General features: G+C 44.0%; 1 protein-coding gene across 1 annotated transcript; it reads left to right on the top strand.

Moving 5' to 3' along the window:
• Positions 1-6,004: 6,004 nt before the first annotated feature.
• Positions 6,005-20,569, top strand: EIF3J (eukaryotic translation initiation factor 3 subunit J). The gene is made up of 8 exons (XM_075273084.1): positions 6,005-6,127; positions 10,493-10,590; positions 15,213-15,264; positions 17,529-17,623; positions 17,706-17,820; positions 17,956-18,114; positions 18,622-18,695; positions 19,531-20,569. The coding sequence occupies exons 1-8, from the start codon at positions 6,106-6,108 to the stop codon at positions 19,660-19,662; spliced, it is 747 nt and encodes a 248-aa protein (XP_075129185.1). The 5' UTR covers positions 6,005-6,105; the 3' UTR covers positions 19,663-20,569.
• The last annotated feature ends 1,772 nt before the right edge of the window (positions 20,570-22,341 follow it).

The raw sequence follows: 22,341 nt of genomic DNA on the forward strand, positions 1-22,341 counted from the left end.
ATACTGCATATTGTGGTGTTATTCTCATATATGTTTCTATTAATCTTTTGATACATATAGATTCACACTTTCAATATTTAGGTGTTATGTCACCCATATGTCTGTATTATAATTATAATTTCGCCATATAAAATCCCAGTTTTTGGCAGCTTTCAGATGGGTATAGATAATAGAGTATGGTGATGGGGGGGGGGGGGGGGGTCACTCATGAAACCTTTGCACTGGACCCACCAATGTGTTAAAACGGCCCTGCTACTGATTACTAAATAGTGGTGAATAAAACCATATCTTCATTACAATTAATTTTGTCTACGAAGTCTTCTCATTGGCTAAGCCTGATGTAGCACATCTCTATAGAACCAAGCCTTAAATATTTGCATCTTTGCCAGTATCAACATCCCGACTCCTCTAGAAGAAGATGATGCCTATAACTAAAAACAGGTTAGCAGATGAACTAATTATATAATAAACTAGCTGGTACCCCCGACTTCGTCTGCGGTGATTGTAGAAGTGGGTAAATACAGGCGCCGGTAAGGTTTTCGTACTGTGTATAAGGTATGGGATATGACATGTAACTTTGTATCTTGTTTTTGCTGTAATTCTGAGAATACGTGAGACTTTTGTGTTGAATGTAATTTGTATTTCAGCTGCTATACGGTGTTGTTATAAACTGTACATAGTGTCTTTGGGACAGAGGTTTTTCAAGTTGATATACTTCGATGTACGACATTGTATGATTTGTTATTTTCCGCCGGTACATGTAAGTTTTGGGCACAGGATACTCTTGAGCAAGCAACATAAAGTTGTCCATGTGAGAAGCCTGGTATGGCCAAATGTATTCCTGCTACTTTCAGCGTTTGTCCTTGGGATTTATTAATGGTCATTGTAAAAGCCAATTAAAGAGGAAATTGTAGTCGTTTGAATTGAAATGGGAAATGATTTGGTATAATTGGAATGCGTGGGGTTAACACACTGTCACTTATACCTGCTCCTGTAAGAATAGTGGCTTTAATGATATTTGTTCCTAGTTGTGTGACACGTAGCCTCGTGCCATTACACAATCGGGGTGCATCGAGATTACGCATGAGTAGAACAGGGACGCCAATCTTGAGTTCTAGTTTGTGAAGGGACGCCGGGTAATTCTAAGGTGGGCAGTAAGGCAGATTGGTGACATTATTATCGACCGTTACGTGTCCGTGGTGTGTTGAAAAAGTTCATCGGAGTATACAGGCCAGAAGTAGTCCCAATGCAAACATGCTATTGGAACTTACCAGTATCATTGGCGTGGAGACCGAGGGAAGGTGGATGGATTGTGAAGAAGAAACAGCAGTGAGGTGAGAGTGCCGTCGGGGAGTGTGGCGGGCTGGAGAGGGTAGTTCGGGTGCTGCGGGCTACAGTGGAGGCGCAAAATGGTGGTGTGCTGGAAACATGTTCTGTAGGTGGCTACGATGTGCATGCCCCTGGCAACACAGTGGAGTGGCTGGGTGGGTGGTGTCGCAGATCGTCAGATCGGTGGGGGTCGGCAAACATGGCTGCTCCGGAGGGTTAAAGAGGTAGCCTCCTGGAGTATCATTAAAGTGAGGGTGAAAGTGGTAAAGTATATGTAAATGTGATTGTGTGGGGTTAGGGCTAGACTGTAGAGGGTAATAGGAATTTTGTGGCTTGCTATGGTCCAAAGTGTGTGAGATTGCAGAGATGGTGATGTAAGTTTGGGTTTTGTGAGGGTCCTGGGAAAAACGTATGTGCGCTATTGTGGCGAAAAGTAGCCTATTGCGCAATCCAGTATAGTAACTACCGTATTTTTCGGACTATAAGACCGAAAATAAAATTTTTGGGGAAAAGAAGGGTGCGTCTTATAGTCTGAAGGTGGCGCCCGGCATCCGCTGTAATAGAGAGGCGGAAGCCGGCAAGTGATAGACGCCGGGGCCTGAGACATCGCTGCGCTCCCCTGTCCTCCCCTGTCCTGGCTTCATGCAGGGCAGAGGATTGTAGCGATGTCTCAGGCCCCGGCGTCTATCCCTCCCCGGCATCCGCCTCTCTAGTACAGCGGATGCCGGGTCAATAGACAGAATGGCCCATAGACGGCAATACACTTGTATTGCCGTCTATGGGACTTGCGATCAAGTGACCGCAGGTTCAAGCCCCGGGAGGGGAATAAAATAGTAAAAAAAAAAAAAAAAAAAAAAAAGCTTTAAAAATATGAAATAAATAAAAGTTCTAAATCACCTCCTGCTTTTTTTTTCAATACAAGGTGATCTAAGCAATAGATATCCCCCAAAATGTTATAACTAAAAAGTACAGCTGGCCCCGCAAAAAAAACGCTCTATGCATCGCTCTATGCATCCCCGTACAGCTGCAGGGTCACCTGTCAATGTGGCCTTGCAGCTGTTGCAAAACTACAACTCCCATATATTAAATATTTTACCAGTTTTTGCTTCAAAATTTTTTTTCCCTATTTTCCTCCTCTAAAACCTAGGTGCGTCTTATAGTCCGAAAAATATGTTTGTGGAAAATTTCAGCCAAATCGGTGGAGCGGGTTTTGCGTGATTGAGGAACAAACATCCAAACACACAAACCCACAAACATCCAAACTCACAAACTTAATGGGATTATCATTCCTGATGCTATATTTGCAAAAGTCACATGGTTGTTATACATAGATGTGCTCCAAACAATGTACAGTATATATAAGAAAACATGTATGGGATCAGCCAGCAATAGGAAGTTCCAATCCCATAAAAGAAGCTACATATTTAATAGAAGATACATTAAGATACTTTCATGCATCAAATGACAGCATGTTATAGAGTAAAATGAGCTGAATATTGATACATATATTTTTGTGGGAAAAGATTCATTATAAGACCTCATGTACGAGATTGAGTGTGCTGGCCAAAGAGGGTACAATTTTTTAACAGAATGCATTAGGATGACACTCAGATGACATCTGAGTGCCTTCTGTCCTATATTAATTTAAATGGGAGGAGTTTTGTTCTGATTTCATGGAGCAAGATAGGTCCTGCTCTGTAAATACCGGAATATAATGGAGCATCAGAACCGCCTTCTCTGCAAAGATGTAATGCAGCTTAAAAATTCCCTTAAGGGGTTATCCAGCTTCCAAAAATGATGTGCAAATACATCCACAGCAGTGCTAAATACTCACGATTCCCTTGTGCAGCCTTTGCTTGGCTTTATTTTACTTGCTGCTCCATGTATCATTATTATTTACTTGCAGTGTACATTCATGTGTCTGCTGTTGCACTCTATGTATACCCTCCCTCCTCCACTCTCCTCTGCAATGAAACCAGAGGTAATAAATAACTCCCACATCCGTGGTCATGTGCTGCTGTGATGTTTCGTTTGCTGGCTGAACTGCTCACAGGAAGGGGGTAGTGAGCTTACAAAATGTCACTCTGAGGTTAATGAATATATATGGTGCTGAATTTAATCAGGATATAATAGGAAGTGTTTTGTATTGATGCATCTTCTTATTTGGCCCATATTTTTTTAAAACTGGATAACCCCTTCAACAAACTTACTAGTCTATTCACATACCGACACCCTTTAATTTTATGACCACATCCCCAAATAAACTTTGTTGGGTATTTATTGCATCACTGCTGAGGTGGGCTCACATAATAAAATTGGGGTACAGTTTTAACCCAATAATGATCAAGTAGCATACACTCATGGTGCATGATCCCAGGTTTTAAAGATTTGCCTTAGCAATGTTATACAGTGTGGGTTTAAAACTCTTGCACCTGTATTCTAGTAGGAGCTGGTTGGGATCCTTAATGCAGTAGACAGCCAAGGATCTGAAGAAGACAAAAGTGTGACAATAGCAGTCACTGAGAAGCATACAGTGAATACTTGATAGAAACAGTCTCGCAGCCTCTACTGGATCTGACAATCATGTTCTTCCCAGTGTTGTAGAGATACTAAATGCTAGTAGATCCAGATCGGCACTGCCAGCGGCTGATGTTCTCAGACAGGCTGTTTTCACCCATACCTGGGACTCCTATGAATCTGTAGAAGACAGTGATAAATATGTTTTAAAAATAATGATGTGTTATATACAAAAATTAACCTTAAAACAATTCCAAAATTAAATAAATCTCCTATGCCAATTCAAACAGTCACCATATCTACCCCATAATCCAAGACTTTATACCTCATATTATATATGAAAACAACCAAAACAAAAGAGGGAACCCATGCTTATCATTTAGGCTAGGGCCACACGGCAACTTTGGCCTTGACTCTAATCGTGCCATCAAAGATCGCTGAGTTACCCTGTGACTCCTTCATTTGTGTTACACTAGGTTCACACTATTCAGCTTTCCTTTCTTCAGGTCTGCTTGGGGACCTGAAAAACAGAAAACTAATCCACTTAAAAAGTAGTTACCTGCGGACCCCATAGACTATAACGCTTGCAGGACTTTTCTCTCTGCATTATTCAATCAGATTCGGGGACGGAAAACTGAATGGAGTTTGAACGCTGGTGTGAAACCGCTAGTGGTAAAAGGAACCCATTGAAGTCAATAGGAGGCTTTTCTCCACATGGATTCTGAAGCGGATTCAGAGTCAAAATCAGCACCAAAAATTCCATGTGAATGGACCCTTATTCAGGTTTACCTTAAATTGGTGCAGGTGCTGCAGTGCTAGGCAAGGGGGAAGAGCTAGAGGCAGTAGGTGTACACTGCCTCTCTGAGCTCAGTCCCTATGTACTGGAATAGGCAAGGGGGTGTTTCGTTTACAGGCCTCAGTGCTCTCAGAGCTTGCACACAAAATGTCACAGATGTGGTCATGTGAACTGAATAGATATCAGGTAAACGGTCACAAATTTGAACAGGATTTATATTAGCAAATAGTTTATATTAAGGAATCATATTATTATATGAACTATATTTTAATAAACCGTATAACCCCTTTGACTGGACACAGGATACTTTGAGCAACTTGATCTAGCGATGCACTAAATCATACCCGGTGTAATGTGACTGACATGTGCCTCATTGTGTCATCAGACCAGACATTATGTCAGTGCCATGACTACATGTCTGTGCTGATACAGTACCAGGCAAGGCAGGGGACACCTAACAGCAGAGATCACAATGGTGATCACTGTATTCACACAAATGGTAGCCAACATCCATGAAAAAATAGGACGTTTCAATGTTTCTTGTCTCAGACTACTGGGACCCTAAAAGTTATGTTAGGGTCACACTAGTGTTCGGGTTTCTGTTCTTCGGATCCTGAAAAATGGAGACCCAATCTGCTTATAAAGCGGTTATCCACATAGACTAATAGGGTCTACCAAGTTTGTGTCAAAAAAATGCATTTTTTCAAGCAGAATGTGGTCGGAATTCCGGAAAGGAAACTGAGCTCTAGTGTGAACCTGGCTGTGAAAAAATGGTTGTTGCACTAAGTACATGTCTCCACTTGGTTGTGTGGATGAGGCGTTACAAGATGTCCTGAGGCGTTACAAGATGTCCGCCTCTCCACATTCAGTACCTCATCCACCATGGAATTAATGGTGCTATATAAATAAACAATAATAATAATTCAGCAGTGTAAACATTGGGAGCAAGACCACAGGATTTTTTTTTAATACAGTTTCTTTTATTTCATTAACACAAGTCAATTAATGTAATTAACACAATAAACCACAATGCAGACGTTTCCTTTTTATTTCCGCGGTATAGCCCTCCACTCCATTACCGCACAAGGCCTGGACATTTTCTCCACACGTGTCTGCACGAAGCACAAGCCCGGCTTTTCTCCCAAGCGCGGCCCGGCACGTACCACGTGACTCTCACGTGTTACTAGCAAAATGGCGGAGCACAGTGCCACACTGCCGGCTGCCTTGTTCCCTCCCTCTCTCCTGCCATGGACAGGAAGTGCTTCTGATATCGGGCCAGCGTCTGTGGAGCCAAAAAGACTTCAGCAGTAGACGCTTAGGTGAAACAATATAGAGGACTTGGGTGTAGTAAGATGGCGGCGGCCGCGGCACTGGGTGGAGTGACGCACTTCCGGTGAGGGGCCCACTAGTCCTGAGTGTGCTGCGCGGTGAGTCAGTGAGAGCCGGAGCGGCAGCGGGAAGACATGGCGGAGACAGACAGCTGGGGTGAGTGCTCGGCGCCTCATGACGTGTCTGTGTTTCCTTCCCGCCTTCGGTCGCCTCTCCTTGCTTGAGCCTATCTCTTCTATAAGGGCCCCCACGGCTCTCCATATGCCCCATGTATCTCAGTCGTTGTTCCCTATACGGCCTAGGCCCCGCCCATGTCAGGGTCACCGCGCGGCACCGCCATAGAACTTGTAGCCTGTCATCTGCTCCCGGTGCCGCACGCGGCTTCTAGTAGCTTCTATCTTACTTAATGACTAATAGAGTCCTGATCAGGCATGCATGCTGTGTGTATTGTGTCCTATCCTGGTGTTAGGCCTTATCTCTATGGGGATTTGTGGGGTGATGAGGTGCAGGCATTGCCTCCTAGCAGGGAATTCATGCTATTGTCTGTCTTGGGGCCATGATCATACAGTGCACTGAGCCACTTCTAAGGAAACTTGGTGCACTGATAAAGGGGGTGTCTAGGAATTTGAAAAACCCTGAGGAGGACAGGGGAGGTGTTATATTATTTAAAAAACAAATATTTCTAAAACTCTGTTGTCCACCGCCAGTGTCCACATGGCCTCAGTAGCCGTAAGGAACCTATGATGTATAAGGAGATCCCGATTCCTTACCACAACCGTCAAGGCCACGGATCCACCTTAGCGGTCATGTGGGGTGCAAGGTTTTCCTGTGACTAGGGTACAGCATGAAACCAAAAGACCATTGGCCACGGACAACAGTGACGGGGATTTTGGTTATGTTACACCACCCCTATCCTCCACTGGGCTGACTTCTTCTACTTTGGGGTTTGAAGAGTATAATGGCATTTTTTTGTCTGAATAAAACTGCAGGTAAAACCTTCCAAGTTCTGGAATAACTAGCATGCACAGCATCACATTGGTTCTCCAGATTGGCGGCCGTCTCTGGTTATTTTGCCCAGACCCTTCATGTTCCCATAAGTTTACCAAACAGCTGATTTTGCTGGGAGACCTTCTGTACCTGACAGCTGCCAATGGACTCTGTAGTGGCCACTGCTGGAGGAATCTAGTATTACATGAAGGCAGATAAAGGCTTAGCTGTGGAGTCAGCAGCCACACCAGACTCCTTTATTTTCCTTCATAAATGGCTGACCTGGTCAGACAGAAGCTGCAGACCTAGGCGAGTTCACAGAAAATAACCTAGTGACTGAGTTTCTGTGAAAGTAAACCTGCATCAAGCTATAGATCTAAGTGTACAATATTAATAATTGTATAATATGTCTTTGTATTTTGAGGCAGGATCTGTAACTGTTCAGGTTCCACAGCCTTGTATGTAATATGTAGTAGGGCAGTGTCCACCAGAATGAGACTTATGAGGTATCCTGTGGATAGGTTACAAGACTGGGTGATTACCGTATAAGCCGAGACCCCTAATTTTACCACAAAAAACTGGGAAAACTTATTGACTCGAGTATAAACCTAGTGGGGATCCACCATTGCAGATAAGTCTGGTCAAGTGCATGGCAGCTTAGTAACTCCATGTGCCTCATAGTAATAGCAGGTAACCCCATCATGTCTCTCAGATTAACCCCCTGTGTGCCTGACATAAGTTACTGATATGTGGGACATATGGAGGTAATAATTATCTTCATAATTAAGTTCCTTCATTAGTACCCCTCATGTGTCTCACATATTAGTAACCCTTATATGGGGCACCCAGGGGTTAATATGAGGGACATGATGGGGTTAACTATTATTAATGTGAGGCACATGGAGTTACTGAAACTAAATGAATAACCCCAAATGCCTGACATTACTAGGCAGAGTAACTAAAGGAAGGTCCCTGTGTGTGTCACGTTGCTGTCGCTTCCTCTCCTCCATACAACAGACATCTTCCATAAGACACAATGAATCCCGGCCACTCATCTTCAGGGTAGATGCTAAATCCTAGTGGGCTAAAGGACCTCTGATGACGTCATGACCATGTGATTGGACTCTGGTGTGGGCGGAGCTACTAGGATTTAGACTTAACCTTCTCTGCAGATGTTACATACCAGTGGCTTCAGGACCTTTGATGACATCACAGTCACGTGACCTCATGGCAAGCCAATCACAGAGCAGTGGCACTAAAGGACCTCTCCTTTCCAGGTCCATCCAGTTTTCTGTGCTCGTGGACCCTGACTCGTGTATAAGCCGAGGAGAGCTTTATCAGCATGAAAAATGTGTTGAAAAACTCAGCTTGTACTCAAGTATATATGGTAGTTGAATTGATTCTATTCATTTGTCTTTCAAGACAATTCTGTTTTTTGACAAAATCATCAAATTGGAATGTTAAAATGTTCCTGTTGTCTGTCCTGTGTGCACCCCGGTCACTACTGCAGCTCCCCTGACTTAGTAACACAGCAGAGAGACTTTGTACAAAAACTAGGCAACTATAAAGCAAGAGGATCCGGTGTTCTCAAGCATCGTATATTGGTTATAGCTCTGCTAGCCTGTTCCTGCCATTGGCAAGAAACTGGGTAACAAGCTGTAATCTGTTAACCCTGCTCCAAAATTTCTTATAACAGTATGGCGGATGTGAATATGGCACCTGGTCAGTAGCAGAGCAAGTGCCATAACCGCCTGGGTCTCCACTGTATTAAACAATAATGCCTGCAATCCGAGCTCTCTCTGCTTCTGGTCTGCACAAATCCCCCTGTATCACCCACCCCATTGGCATCCCATCAGCTTTTGTTGCCGGTCTGTCACCTGCATCACAACAGGGAGTTGCCTGGTTAGGATGGCAGCCGGGAGCCATCTGAAGTTTCCTAGGCCTGTCTAAGTAACACAACCTTTGAGGCCTCTGGTTGATCTCAGTACTTGTACAAGAATTCATAGGTTGCAAAATAGTTGTATTGCAGTCTATGGCACAAGCAATCTTGTGATTGCTCGCAGGTTCAAGCACCCTAGGGGACTTAAAAAGTCCCCATTCCCCCCCCCCCCCACCTCTACATCTGATTCATCTCAATGGAAGTTGGGAGCAGATTTTTTTTCCCTGTAGGGTTTTTTTTTTTTATTACCCAGCCACAGGGAGAAGCAGTTTTGTGACCTATTTTCAACAAGTTTCTGCCTTTCAAACCCCATTGAAATGAATGGGAGGCAAATAAAAAATGCTAGCTTTTTTTTTTTTTTTTTTTTTTTTTTTTTTTTTTTATTCTCCTTCTTCCTTCTATTCATGCTAATATCTCAGTGGGGTTTTGCAAGGTGGAGTAAGCTTGAAAATAGGTCATGAGGCTGCTTTTACCTGTAGCTGGGGGAAAACCATCACTTGGGGGGTGGGGGGGAGAGGAATCTGCTCTTGACTTCCACTGAAGTGAATGGGAGCGTTGGGAGGCCTATTAGAGAATCTGCCTCCATCTGCAAACAACTTAGTTTAACCTAAATTGTAAATGGTTTAGGTTGTGGCTTCTACATTTCTGCCATTTTTATGGTGCTAACATAGTTTTCTGAGAGTCCTTACAGGAATCTTTAACCACTTTACTGCCACATGTATGCGTTATCTTAAACCCACAGAACAAGTATTTATGTTGTATAATACCAACCTATTCCGCAGTGCTTTCAATGTTTAGGCTCTGTCTCTAGGGCTCGGTCTAAATTCCCTTTCAGGTGTAACAGTGTTTTTTTGCTGAATGATAAAGCTGGAGCTCTCCATGCACATAAGGCCTAGTTCACCATCTGTGTTCAGTATTCCATTCAGGGAGTCCACGTTGGGACCCCCTCCCCCAGAATGGAATACCGAATGCAGCGGTGAGCTTATGCGAGCACACGGACCCCATAGACTATAATGGAATCCGTGTGGTTTCCGCGCAGTGTCCGCAGGAGTCATGCAGAGAGGAAAGTACTTCATGAGCTACTTTCCTCTCCGCATGTTTGTGCAGCCACTGTGTGGAAAACACACGGATCCCATTATAGTGTATGGGGGCTATGTGCTTTCATAAGCTCACCGCTGCATTTGGTATTCCGTTCGGGGGTCCCCATGCGGACTTTCAGAACGGAATACAGAACACAGATGTGAACCAGGCCTAAGATAAAGGTGTTTGTCTACTTGTTTCTCAGTTCTCAACTATTGTAATCCAAGCTGTAGTCTGAGACATGTTGCAAAGAGTCACTAAGGTCTTAAAGCAGTTTTATGGTCCCTGGGTGGTGGTTCCCAACACCCTCTCCCCACATCGATCAGCTGATTGTAGGAGGTCATCAGTATAAAATGCCACCTTAGAGTTGGAACTCCTTTTAAGAACTCAGGTTGGATTACGGTAGCTCAGGAACATGAAGCTTTAATACCATTTCATCCTCAATAATATCTTGAGGCTTTCTAGTTGCTCGGTGGTCTTCTGTCTCCTTAATAGACTTTTCCTGTTGTCCACAGAGGCGGAAGACTTTGAACCAGAAGAACCTGTTCGAAAAGGGGAGTCAATAACGGCAAAAGATCGCTGGGAAGGAGAAGATGAAGATGATGATGTTAAGGTGCAGAAAAGTTTAAATGTACCTCCATATGTCAGTGTGCACCATAGGCATAAGATACCTCAAGGTCTGGTGTTTCCACTATTAAACCTACGCCATGTTTGTAATTGACATGCATGACGCTGACCTTGTCATCTATAGGCTTTTTAAAATCTTATCCTTGTGCCATACTTAAAGGGATCCTATCGTTCACACACTATTCTTTCTAGGTACCACGTCGGAATAGCTTTAAGAAAGGCTATTCGTCTCCTACCTTTCGTCGTCTTCTCCGTGCCGCCGTTTGTCTACAATCCCAGTTCTTGCCAGTATGCAAATTAGCTCTCTTGCAGCAAGAGCCCCCAGTGCTGTTTGGATGCCCCCATTGCTGCGAGAGAGCTAATTTGCACACCGACAAGAACCAGGATTGTAGGCGAACGGCGACAGGGAGAAGACGACGATAGGTAGGAGAGGAATAGCCTTTCTTAAGGCTATTCCGACGTGGTACCTAGACAAAAATAGTGTGTGAATAATAGGATCCCTTTAAGTTTATGTGCATGTGCTGGTTCACTACAGTACTGTGTAAGTGCAAAGATTGGAGAAAGGGAGAAGCCTTTGCATGGTGGGTTGACACTGAAAATGTTGGAAAGTGCTGAACTTTTCAAAATCTAGAAGCGGCACCTGAATAGCCTATCTCAAATGACGATTTTCAAATGATAGAGCCCCTTTAATTTTTTTAAGACATGTTTTTCTAAGGACTATAAATTTGTATTAATCTATTTACAAAGGCTTATCTGTGTCCTAGATCATTATGGGAACACATTTGGGAAGGGTGGGGTCTACGAATGCGGACTGCTTTCCTTTTAACCTAGTTTCAGCATAGAGGAGCAGCAGGCATTGGACTTGGTATATACTACTGCCTAGCTGAAGTTCTGGCGCTGTGTGACACCCCTCCACACTAGATTGGAGTTGTGCAGTCCTGTAAACTTGTTCTTATCTCTTCAAGGTCTAAAATAAATAATTGAAAGTTTCTTTCCTCTTGTTAAAACCCACATATGGCTCCGGCAGGGGTCGTTCCTCAAAGTTGTACTGTATATTTGGCTGATGTGGCGCGTTCTTTGCAGTTTCTTTAGCCACGTACTTGGTATCTTTGGTGTTTTCTGGTTATCTTACATGAAAACCTTTCTCTGCAGTTTATCAGTCTGCTGTAATGTGACGTGTCATGCAGCTGAACGTTGGGGCCTGCAGTTTGCTTTGTGTCATGTACGCTTTCACTTAGTGCTCACTTTCATTAGAGACTGTTTTCTAGCTACAGAATTCCTTTTCACAAAAGGAGGGCTTTCCCAAAAGACACAGCTTTCACACCTATAAACCAAGAGTCTCCGCTCCAAATCCAGCATAGTTATGGGGCCTGTCCTATTTAGGTGGTGTCAGTCAGTATTAGGTTCCCAACCTTCAGGACATTAGACTGAGTGCCTTGTGCCAATCTTATAAAGGAACCCAGCGGAATAATGTAACCTATGAACAATCTTAATCTCAGGTGTGTTCTGATTCCTTTGGGTTTCAAGTACAACTTATATATTTTCCCACTTGGGACTTGAGTTTGTGGTTCCTCCATATTCTAGTGAGATTGTATACTTATGCTGGTTTTGGGTGAGAACCTTGTAATTGATGGTAGGGAGCCTCCAGTTTGTGTAGTTTGCTCCTTGGTGCGTTTAAAGGCACATATAAGCTGTATATAACAAGAGTTGCTCTTGTCTGACGGCTAATATTCATCTTATTATTGGGCATCAGGTGAAGACTTGAGTCCCAGGATTCTCATGGGTCAGCTAGTTGAGGTGTCAGTGGTGCTCTGAGCGCTGCTTCAGCTTCTCATACTATGTGACATCACATGGCCGAATTGCATCTCTGTCCTTTTCAATTGAATAGGTCGAGCTGTGATGGCAAGTATAGCTGCTGCGCAAATGTACGGCACTGCGCAAATATTTGGCGGTGTGCTTGGTAAGTACTGAAGAGGCTGCAGTCTCTTTAAAGGGATCCTTTCATTGGATACCCTTTTTTCTGACTAACATGTAGGAATAATTGTGAGTTAACAAAAATTGAAGTAATTCCAAAATAAACAAAATCAATTCAGAATCTAAATTAGTCATAGATAGGAAAGTTCTTGACGCTCGTACTCCGTGGTCATGACCAATAGACGTGTAGAGTGACTCGACGTCGCAAGTCACCAATATCGTGCCAGGATCTAAATGAATGTCATCAAGTTGCCTTAACATGTCTGAAGTATCCCTAACATATGAAGGGAGTGTTTCCACACATCCTTTAAGGTAATGATCCACAAACCGGGAAATACCCTCACATAGATTGCCTTTCCCTGAGACTATAGGTCTACCAGGAGGGACCTCTAGATTTTTATGAACCTTGGGAAGGAGGTATAACGTAGATATTCTAGGGAAATCAACTGTTAGCCCAAGTCTCATCTCTTCGTCAATAATACCTAAAGAACATGCATCGCACAAAATGCGATCAAGTTCAGTCTTAAATTGTATTGTAGGATCAGATGGAAGTCTGCGATAGCATTTCTTATTATTCAACTGTCGAAATGCCTCCACTTCATACATCTGCGCCGGCCAGATCACGACGTTTCCCCCCTTGTCTGCCGGTTTAATAACCACATCTTTCAAATCACGTAATTCACGTAAAGCCCTGCGCTGATTAAATGTCAAGTTGAACTTTGATATATTTTCAGGAATCTTAGCCAAGTCCTGTTTCACAAGCTTAACAAAGATTTCGACTGCAGGGCTAAAAGACAAGGGAAGGAAACGCCGCGACCGGCGACGCAGATGATTCGGTGGGGCAACAGATTCACTCAAACCTATAGAAGACACCGCAGTTGGACTATTATGGTCATCAGGACTACCCTGTTCAGACAAGAGAGAGACAAGATCGTTAAAGGCCTGTTGTTCCATACTGGGGCCGATCTTAAAAGCCCCATCTTGTTCATCCAAAAGGGATTGTAGGTCAGCGGTAGCTTGTTGTTCAATACCAGAAAGGTCATTATAATTACACTCCACCTGGGCATTGAATCTATTGCCAGTACATAAATCCTGTGAGAAAAACTTCTTCCACAGGATTTTCCTGGCAAACAACTCAAGGTCTTTAATCATCACAAACCGGTCGAACCGACCGGTTGGTGCAAAAGTTAAGCCCCTCTGTAGAACATCAATCTGATCTTTTGATAATTTATATGAAGATAAATTAATAACTCTTAATGCCTCACCTAATTCCTCCTTCTTTTCTCCCTGGTACTGTATCGTGTAACTTTTCTTTTGGTAGGTGGGGTTCTGGGGTCGTAGTTGGAAACATGTAGGAATAGCCTTAAGAGAGGCTATTCTTCTCCTACCTTTAGATGTCTTCTTCGCGCCGCGGTTCGGTAGAAATCTTGGTTTTCTTCGGTATGCAGCACTCAAACAACATCCCCAATGCTGCGAGAGAACCCTCCAGCGACACCTCTATCTTCTTCTGGAACGGCCTCTCCCTGTGTCGTCTTCCGTCCTGGGTTTCAATCTTCTAGCCATGCACAGTCGGCTCTGCCTGAGACATGCCGGCGGCCACAAGAAAATGGCCGCTTACACAGTAAGTTGGTGTAATCGGCCATTTTATTGTGACTGCTTACACAGTAAGCGGCTACTTTCTTGTGGCCGGGCATGCACAGTCGGCTCTACCCGAGGCCTAGAAACCCAGGACTGAAGTAGACACAGGGAGAGGACATTTCAGAAGAAGTTAGATGTCGCTGGAGAGTTCTCTTGCAGCATTGAGGACGCCCCCAGTGCTGCAAGAGAAATCATTTGCATACCAAAGAAACCGGGATTTCTACTGAATGGCGGCAGGGAGAAGACATCTAAAGGTAGGAGAAAAATAGGCTTTCTTAAGGCTATTCCTACTTGTTAGTCAGAAAAAAAGGGTATCCAATGATAGGGTCCCTTTTAAACAGCTGTTCAGCAGGGGCTCTGCTGTCATACCATGGCAGATCTTTCATGTTGTAATCTATTATGTAGCCTGGAAACCCCCAATTAAGGCTGTGGTCACATGTTGCTGAAAAGCTGCAGTGGTTGTTTGTGTTATTTTGAACCAAAAGCAAAGAGTGCATTGCAAAGGAATGGGAAATGTATAGGAAATGCTTATACTTCTCCCTTACACTAAATCCGCTCCTGACTCTGGATTATCAGTCAGGGGTTGAGTCTGGTTTGCCAGATACATCTAAAGTCAGCTGTGATGCTGGCAAAGACTGAAAACGCCATTTTCAGGTAAAAGAGCAGCATTTGGTGACCATTCCAGAGAAGAGTTGAATCAGTCACGTGTCCCCACCCCAGGGCACTAGTAGTGCAGATGTTATCACATTGTATTGGTAATACTAGCCTTTTTGGCTGCCATCAACAATGTCCATTTCAAGTTACTCCAAGAAAGACTGGCTGGGTGCAACGCTCCTTAATGTCAAATGTTTACAGGTTTGTGTGTATTCCAATCACTTCCATTCATGTAGATGTTCTGTACCGTCTTAAGATTAGTTTTATCACTGTTGTTCCCGCTGTCACAAGGAGCGTTGAAGTATTATGCAAGATATTTATTAAAGGTGTCTCTTCATTTAGGATAACTGGGATGATGAAGAGGAAGCGGAAAATAAAGAACCTGAAAAATTAGGTAAGAAGTATCGGCCATGAAAGTAATGTGATCCAAGAAGACGGGATATCAAAGATGGTGTTTAATGGACAACTGCTTATGTGAATCCATCCAGTTATTACAGACGGGCAAGAGAACAAAAGGGTGGTGGTGGGGGGGTTAGTAAGCAAAATGCCCCAGCTGTTTTGGACTGTCTTTTGCTTGATAGAGAATTGGGTTGGGTTTTTTTTCCTGATCTTTTGGTCCAATTGCTGTGTTGTTTCCTGTCTAAAAAAAAATGTGAAAGCAGACTTTGGGGTAAATTCACACAGAGGAATTTTGGGGCAGATTACACCTAGAATTTGCAGCAGATTTTTATCCTGAATATGTCTCCCAGTGTAACTAATGGGAGGTGCAGACCAAAGCAAAATAAATGTCTACAACCTTCAATAACCCTTCTGCCACCATGTGAACAGTCTCCACACTCACCTACTGTCTCTTCTCCCTCTTCTCATAGTGTTAGCCCTAACATTCGGGGCCCTCTGACCTACTGTTCCAGTTGGTCACTGTTAGTATTGTGTGGAAATCCTCATATGTACAGCACTATGGAAAGTGCTCTATAAATAATGAAAAAATAATTTATAGTTGGGAGGTAGCCCTTTGGTGCAATGAGTGCAACAGTGACGTCCTCAGTGCACCAAACAGCTAGGTAGAAAGCTAATATCTCAGCTATAGAGGCACCAGAGTCGGGAAGCAAACAAAACGTGGCTAACTGACCTAGAGTTCAATAGGGATTGGTCTGATGACACTCCCTGAGCACCCTTCTGCTCCGCCACCTCCCCCCGCGTCTTAGTTGTCGTCTGATGCCACGCAGCACCTATTTCTGCCACAGTTGGTTCGGGCAGAGTTGAATGCTCTTTGTATGGTCAGTTAGACCACCACAGAATGGCCGCACGGACATGCAGAGCCTTTTTAAAGAGGACCTTTCATCAGATCGGGCACAGGCCGTTCCATATACTGCTGGAAAGCTGACAGTGCGCTGAATTCAGCGCACTGTCGGCTTTCCCGATCTGTGCCCGGTGTAAAGCGCTATCGGTCCCGGGACCGTAGCGCTTTACAGTCAGAAGGGCGTTTCTGACACTTAGCCAGGAACGTCCTTCTGCCACGCGGAGCCTATCGCGCTGTACTGTGGAGCGGGGAGGAACACCCCCCTCCCGCTCCTGATAATACTCGTCTATGGACGAGCACTGTGAGCAGAGGGAGGGGGTGTTCCTCCCTGCTCCACAGTACAGCGCGATAGGTGCTGCTGTGGAGAAGGACATACCTGGCTAAGTGTCAGAAACGCCCTTCTGACACTAAAGCGCTACGGTCCCGGGACCGATAGCGCTTTACACCGGGCACAGATCGGGAAAGCCGATAGTGCGCTGAATTCAGCGCACTGTCAGCTTTCCAGCAGTATATAGAACTGCCTGTGCCCAATATGATGAAAGGTCCTCTTTAAAGGCTATTCCAATGTGCCCTTTGTTAAAAATGACTTTTTCCAATGATAGAATCCGGTTAAAGGGGAGTCTATGCCGCTAAAATCCTAAACAATCTTTTATTATTGTTGTAGGACTATTCAGTGATTTAGTTAAAACTCCTTGCCTGAGTCAAAGTGCAATCTTGCTGCTGAGAAATAATTCTATAATGTTATTTATATAGCGCCAACCTGTTCCACAGCAACTTAGAAATCGTATTCCTGTACAGATAAAATAAGACATTACTGGAGTAATAGGAGTGAGGGCCCTGCTCGCAAGAGCTTACAATCTGTGAGGTAGAAGAGCTTATACAGTGGGCCAGGTATTTTTGTGAAAAAGTTACTGTAATTCTACAAATAAAACAGTGTAATTGTACATGCAAATGAGCGGTTTAGTGCACCCATCTGTCTCGGTGCCATCCAGTGCTGCCTTGAAACGGAGACCATGGACAGCCTTTTGCAGTGAACACACAAGTTGGTGCTCCAGCAGGTGTGACCTCACCCCACGTGCACAGAGTAGTGGTGACATCCCTCTTGTTCCCTCTCACAGCCCATCCTCTGCATGCCCCAATATTCTAGGACAGGATTTTGCAGGCTAGAGAGGGTGCCAGCTGTTTTACTCTAACCCTGTGAATGTCCCCTAGAGAAAACCAGTAACTCTGGCTAAGTGGTTTATTTCTTTATGATGCTATTCTCAGAGAACACCTTTGAAGTACTGTTCTAAATCGACAAAATTGGCAAGTTGCTTGCTTACAATGAGGGATAACTAAGTCTTCCTTATCCCTCTCAGCTGAACAGAAGGTTCCTGAAAAGAAAAAATTACAGGAAAAAATAAAAGAAAAAGAGAAAATTGCAAAAAAGAAACAAGAGGAATTGAAAAAGAGGGTAAGTAACGATCAACAATTTCACAGAAGAATCTTGTTTTTTAGGTCGCCAGTTTTAATATTTGTGGTTTTTCTCCCCCCAGTTAGAGGAGCCTGAAGAAGAGGTCACTTTATCACCAGAGGAGCAACTGGCAGAGAAACTGCGGCTAAAAAAGCTACAAGAAGATGCCGACCTAGAGCTAGCTAAGGAAGCCTTTGGTAAGGGCTTTGTACAGAGTGGATGTGTCATGTAACAGAACGTCCTCAGTAGTCGTTTCCTTGTTCGTTTTATTGTTGGTTGGTAGATGTGCTGCTTTGCCCGTAGTTTCCATTACACCCTCTTTCTTTTCACAGGTGTTAGCAGTGTTACTGGAATTGATGCCATGAATCCGTCATCCCGAGAGGACTTCACAGAATTTGGGAAGCTGCTAAAGGAGAAGATCACACAATATGAGAAATCACTTTATTACCCCACCTTTTTAGAAACACTTGTGCGAGATATCTGCATCTCATGTAAGTAGTGTTTTTTTGTGAGAGGTCAAACTCCACAGTGATTTTTTTTTTTATTTTTTTAAGGGAAGTTGCTAGGTCCTCCTTGTACTTCAGATTTTTTATGTATTGAAAAAAAATGAGAACCTGTATATCAGATCAGTAGTATATTATCATATGACCTGTGGTGAAACCGATGTACAATACTGAGACTTTGTCAGCCATCATGGATAATGAAGTGGATTCTAGAGTGAGATGAGAAACCCAAGCAAAGTGCTGTGAAGATCTGCACTTCAGCTCCTGGTATTCTCTACCATACTATACCCTATCCATCCCTCAATATCATTGAATGTTTGCATTGTTTTTGCTACTCACATCACAAGTTATTCTAAAAATAAAAAATGGAGACCTGTTTACCTAGTGACTCTTCCTCGTGTGGTCCTGGTAGGACACGCTACGATCAGTAAAGCAGGTTTCTGCTGTATATTACCCGTCTTATGTCTGACGTGTTACTTTGCTCTTGTGTTATAGTGGAGCTCGATGACTTGAAGAAGGTATCAAATTCCTTAACAGTTCTCTGCAGTGAAAAACAGAAGCAAGAGAAGGTGAGCCTGGGGTTTTAGGTACCCATAACATGGGTCATGGAGTATAACCTGTAGATGGCAAAGATGGGTATGCACACATTCACAAGACTTTTATTGTTGGGTGTGCATAGAGCTGCCATTTTGCTGCATAACCCTGGACTATTAAAAATGATTTTAGCTGATACAGAAAAATCATGCCAGTGTTGGGTTACCTCAGTTTGACTGCATCAAGGGTGCTTTGGACTGTGTGTACAGAATGTATGGACCCAGAGGTGGAGCACTGAAACGATGCAAAACTTTTATTCACAGTGTTCTTCATAGGCATGGTGACAAAATAATCGTTTGGCAGGGTGAGAGACTATAGAACTGGGTCAGGGGATAATAACACTCCTTAGGGAGTGGGCTCCTTTACAGGCGTATGGAAACTTACAAGCCATTTTTGCTCCACTAGGGAATTATCCCATAAACCCACAGTGGAGCGAAAATGGCTTGTAAGTCTCCATATGCCCTATAAAGGTGCCCGCTTCCTAAGGAGTGGTGTTATCCCCTGACCCTGATTTCACTTGCACAGTTTTTCTGGCATGAAATGTAGTAAATCTAATGGGTTGAGGGATTTTCTGGTCTCTTCACTGTCATGGCTAGTGGGGTGTTAAAGGGAAAGTCTCAACTTTTTTTTTTTTTTTTAAATATGCCTTGCATGCCAATTCTCTGGCATAAATCTGCCCATTGTGTATTGGAAAGTCTTTATAGATGCAAGGTGCACCAAGCATGTGAGGATCCTGTTAGTGCTGAATTATCGTGTTTGCGGCTTTATAACGATAGGATGACTCTTCATATATTTTATTTCTCCTCTTAGCAAAACAAAGCCAAGAAGAAGAAGAAAGGCGTAGTTCCTGGGGGGGGTCTGAAGGCCAACATGAAGAATGATTTGGCCGATTATGGAGGCGTGGGTGACGAATATGGACGAGAGTTCGAGGATTTCATGTGACACTCATTCACTACTCACGACTTTGAATGTGAGTGTCCTCTCCCCTCTCCAGGACTCTGCCAAACGCTACAGTCAAAGAATTTACACCCTTCATCCTGCCTGAAATTCGGGATAGGTGAATCTGGATACAACAGGGTTAATAAACCCACCTTACATCCCGCATACCTGCTCATGCACTATATTTCCTGGCCTGTGATCTCTTCCACTCTGCTTGTGGCATAAACGTACCCTTGTGCCATGTTACAAACAGAGTGGCCTGTGCTTCCCACCCTCTCCTCCCCTCGTAAGAGGAAACCGCATATAAGCAGTGCTGGTCTCCTAGTAAGCATCCTCTCTCCACGGTCAGTCCCTGCATACACAGCACTGACTTCTCTGGCCCTGTTAGGTTTTTACATGGCAGTTTCTGAGCCTTGTACTAAGCTCTGGCTTGTGCTGAGACACTCTTGACGCAGCTCAGTGCTTTTTCATATGTTAACAAAATAAAGACTTAAAACCACATGGAATGATCTTGAACTCTGCTACCATGAACATGCAGGAACCACCGATGCCTCCAGCTCTGGGGTCACTTATTGGTCCTCAGAGAGAGAGACTTAAGCTACCATTGTGAATCTGCGTGCCACGTGTGATGCCCATGCTGAGAGATCACAAATTTGGTCTTTTTAACTTTTTTTTTTTTGGGTGGCTTGATATTTATTTAGTCGAATGTTGCCGTGGTTTCAGGATTGGTTAGATGCTTTCTGACTCTCGCTCAGAGGTGCAGGGTCCGACCCTTTCTCTTAAATTCTGCTCACTTAACGGATGATGCTTTGCCAGCAGGTCCTTCCATGGGAGAATTGTTATATTAACAATGAGACTGCAATGTTTGTTTTATAAGACAACTAATTTAATAAATTCATCCTTGTGACAAGGTGGCTGCTCTACTGTCTGGTACAGTTACTGGGGGCTTTCACAGATGACACTGGCTAGTGGCCATTACCATCACGCTAGATCATGGGCTGTTAAGACAAGTTGTGCAGTTGCATTAAAATCTAGAGATGAGCGAGTACTGTTCGGATCAGCTGATCCGAACAGCACGCTCCATAGAAATGAATGGAAGCACCTGCTACTTCCGCTTTGACGGCGGCCGGCCGCTTAACCCCCCGCGTGCCAGCTACGTCCATTCATTTCCATGCGAGCGTGGTGTTCGGATTGGCTGATCCGAACAGTACTCACTCATCTCTATTAAAATCATAAGTCTAAAATGTAGGGGATTCACAGAAGTAAGCAGTATTGGCTTGAGACTTTAATAGTAAGTATATTGCAAAATATCGGAAGGGGGATCTTGGGTTTTTCCAATTCTGTAAGGCAGTTTTTACAACCTTTTCAGACTTGGGCCATCCCTGGGGGGGGGGGGGGGAGTAAATGATTCCTTGGGGGACTATCATTCAGGTAAATGTATTTTTAATTCCAGTTTTACTGCTGCAATTCCTGACTTAGTGATGTAAATTTGTTTAAAAAATTGCAGAAAATAAAGGGCAGCGGTGCTTGTTTATCATAATGTGTGTCCTGCTTTCCATCGTCAAAGCCATCGCTTAGTGGTCAGGCATATTCTATTTCAATAGGTCTGGTCACTAGAGATGAGCGAGTACTATTCGAAACGGTCGTTTTGAATAGTACGTACCCATAGGAATAAATGGAAGAGGCCGGCACGCAGACTTGGCCGGCCGCTTAACCCCCTGTGTGCCGGCTGCGTCCATTCATTCCTATGGGTGCATGCTATTCGAAACGGGAGTTTCGAATAGTACTCGCTCATCTTTACTGGTCACTTGTTGCTTCATGAGATAAGTGCTTTAATTTGAAACCAACCATGCAATTTTATTTCAGTAGGGAGATGGTTGGAATAGAGAGGCCTCCTAAGCTCTGCCTTACACGTAGGAATATGCTTCATGTTTGGGGGTGGGGTCCGACACGAAATCCGCCACCCATCGATTTCATCTGAAAGGCAGTAATTGTTCCGGTGTCCTGCTTGATCTTGCTTTGGATTCCACGACTTGAGACTCCCTACCAATAAGGCCATTCATCTGGGCCTAATTAGCAGTAGAAAGCTGCAGTGAGATGCCCCTGCACACCGTGGGTATCCCGTGGAGGAAAAAGGAATTTCTCGCTGAGTGAACTTACTCTTTAATTTTCCAGCAGAGAACTGTGCAGTCAGTTATAGCTGTCCAGTCCACTTTATCCTCTTTCTGTAAACAGAGGAAACTCAGCTGTACAATCTTCATGTAAAAGTACAACCATGATAAGAGTGAAATTTCCTTTTCTTGCTTATTTCACGGCGGGACACGGCACCATGGGTATAGACCTGGACACTAGGGAAAAGAAAAGCTGTTGGCTTCAGCATTTATGGCACACTGGCCGTCCCCCATCCCCCCCCTGCAGGCACAGCGCACTTCTAAGCACCTTGGCAGCCACATGATCCAGTGACCCCCCCCATCCCATGTGTGAGACCCACAGAGGGGGTGACACTGCGGCACCTGAAGGCGCCAGTAAAGGCCTTTGTGCTACCATCTCTCAATGACTTCAGTCTGGGATTGAGGAGGCCTATTGGTTTAACCAGTTAAGGACCACCGGCCATACATTTATAACCGGCGGTCCTGGTCTCTGAAGCCTGCCAAATTGTAAATTTACAGCCAGGACTTCAGA

This window comes from Leptodactylus fuscus, chromosome 5 (assembly GCF_031893055.1).
Source record: "Leptodactylus fuscus isolate aLepFus1 chromosome 5, aLepFus1.hap2, whole genome shotgun sequence".
Lineage (NCBI taxonomy): Eukaryota > Metazoa > Chordata > Amphibia > Anura > Leptodactylidae > Leptodactylus > Leptodactylus fuscus.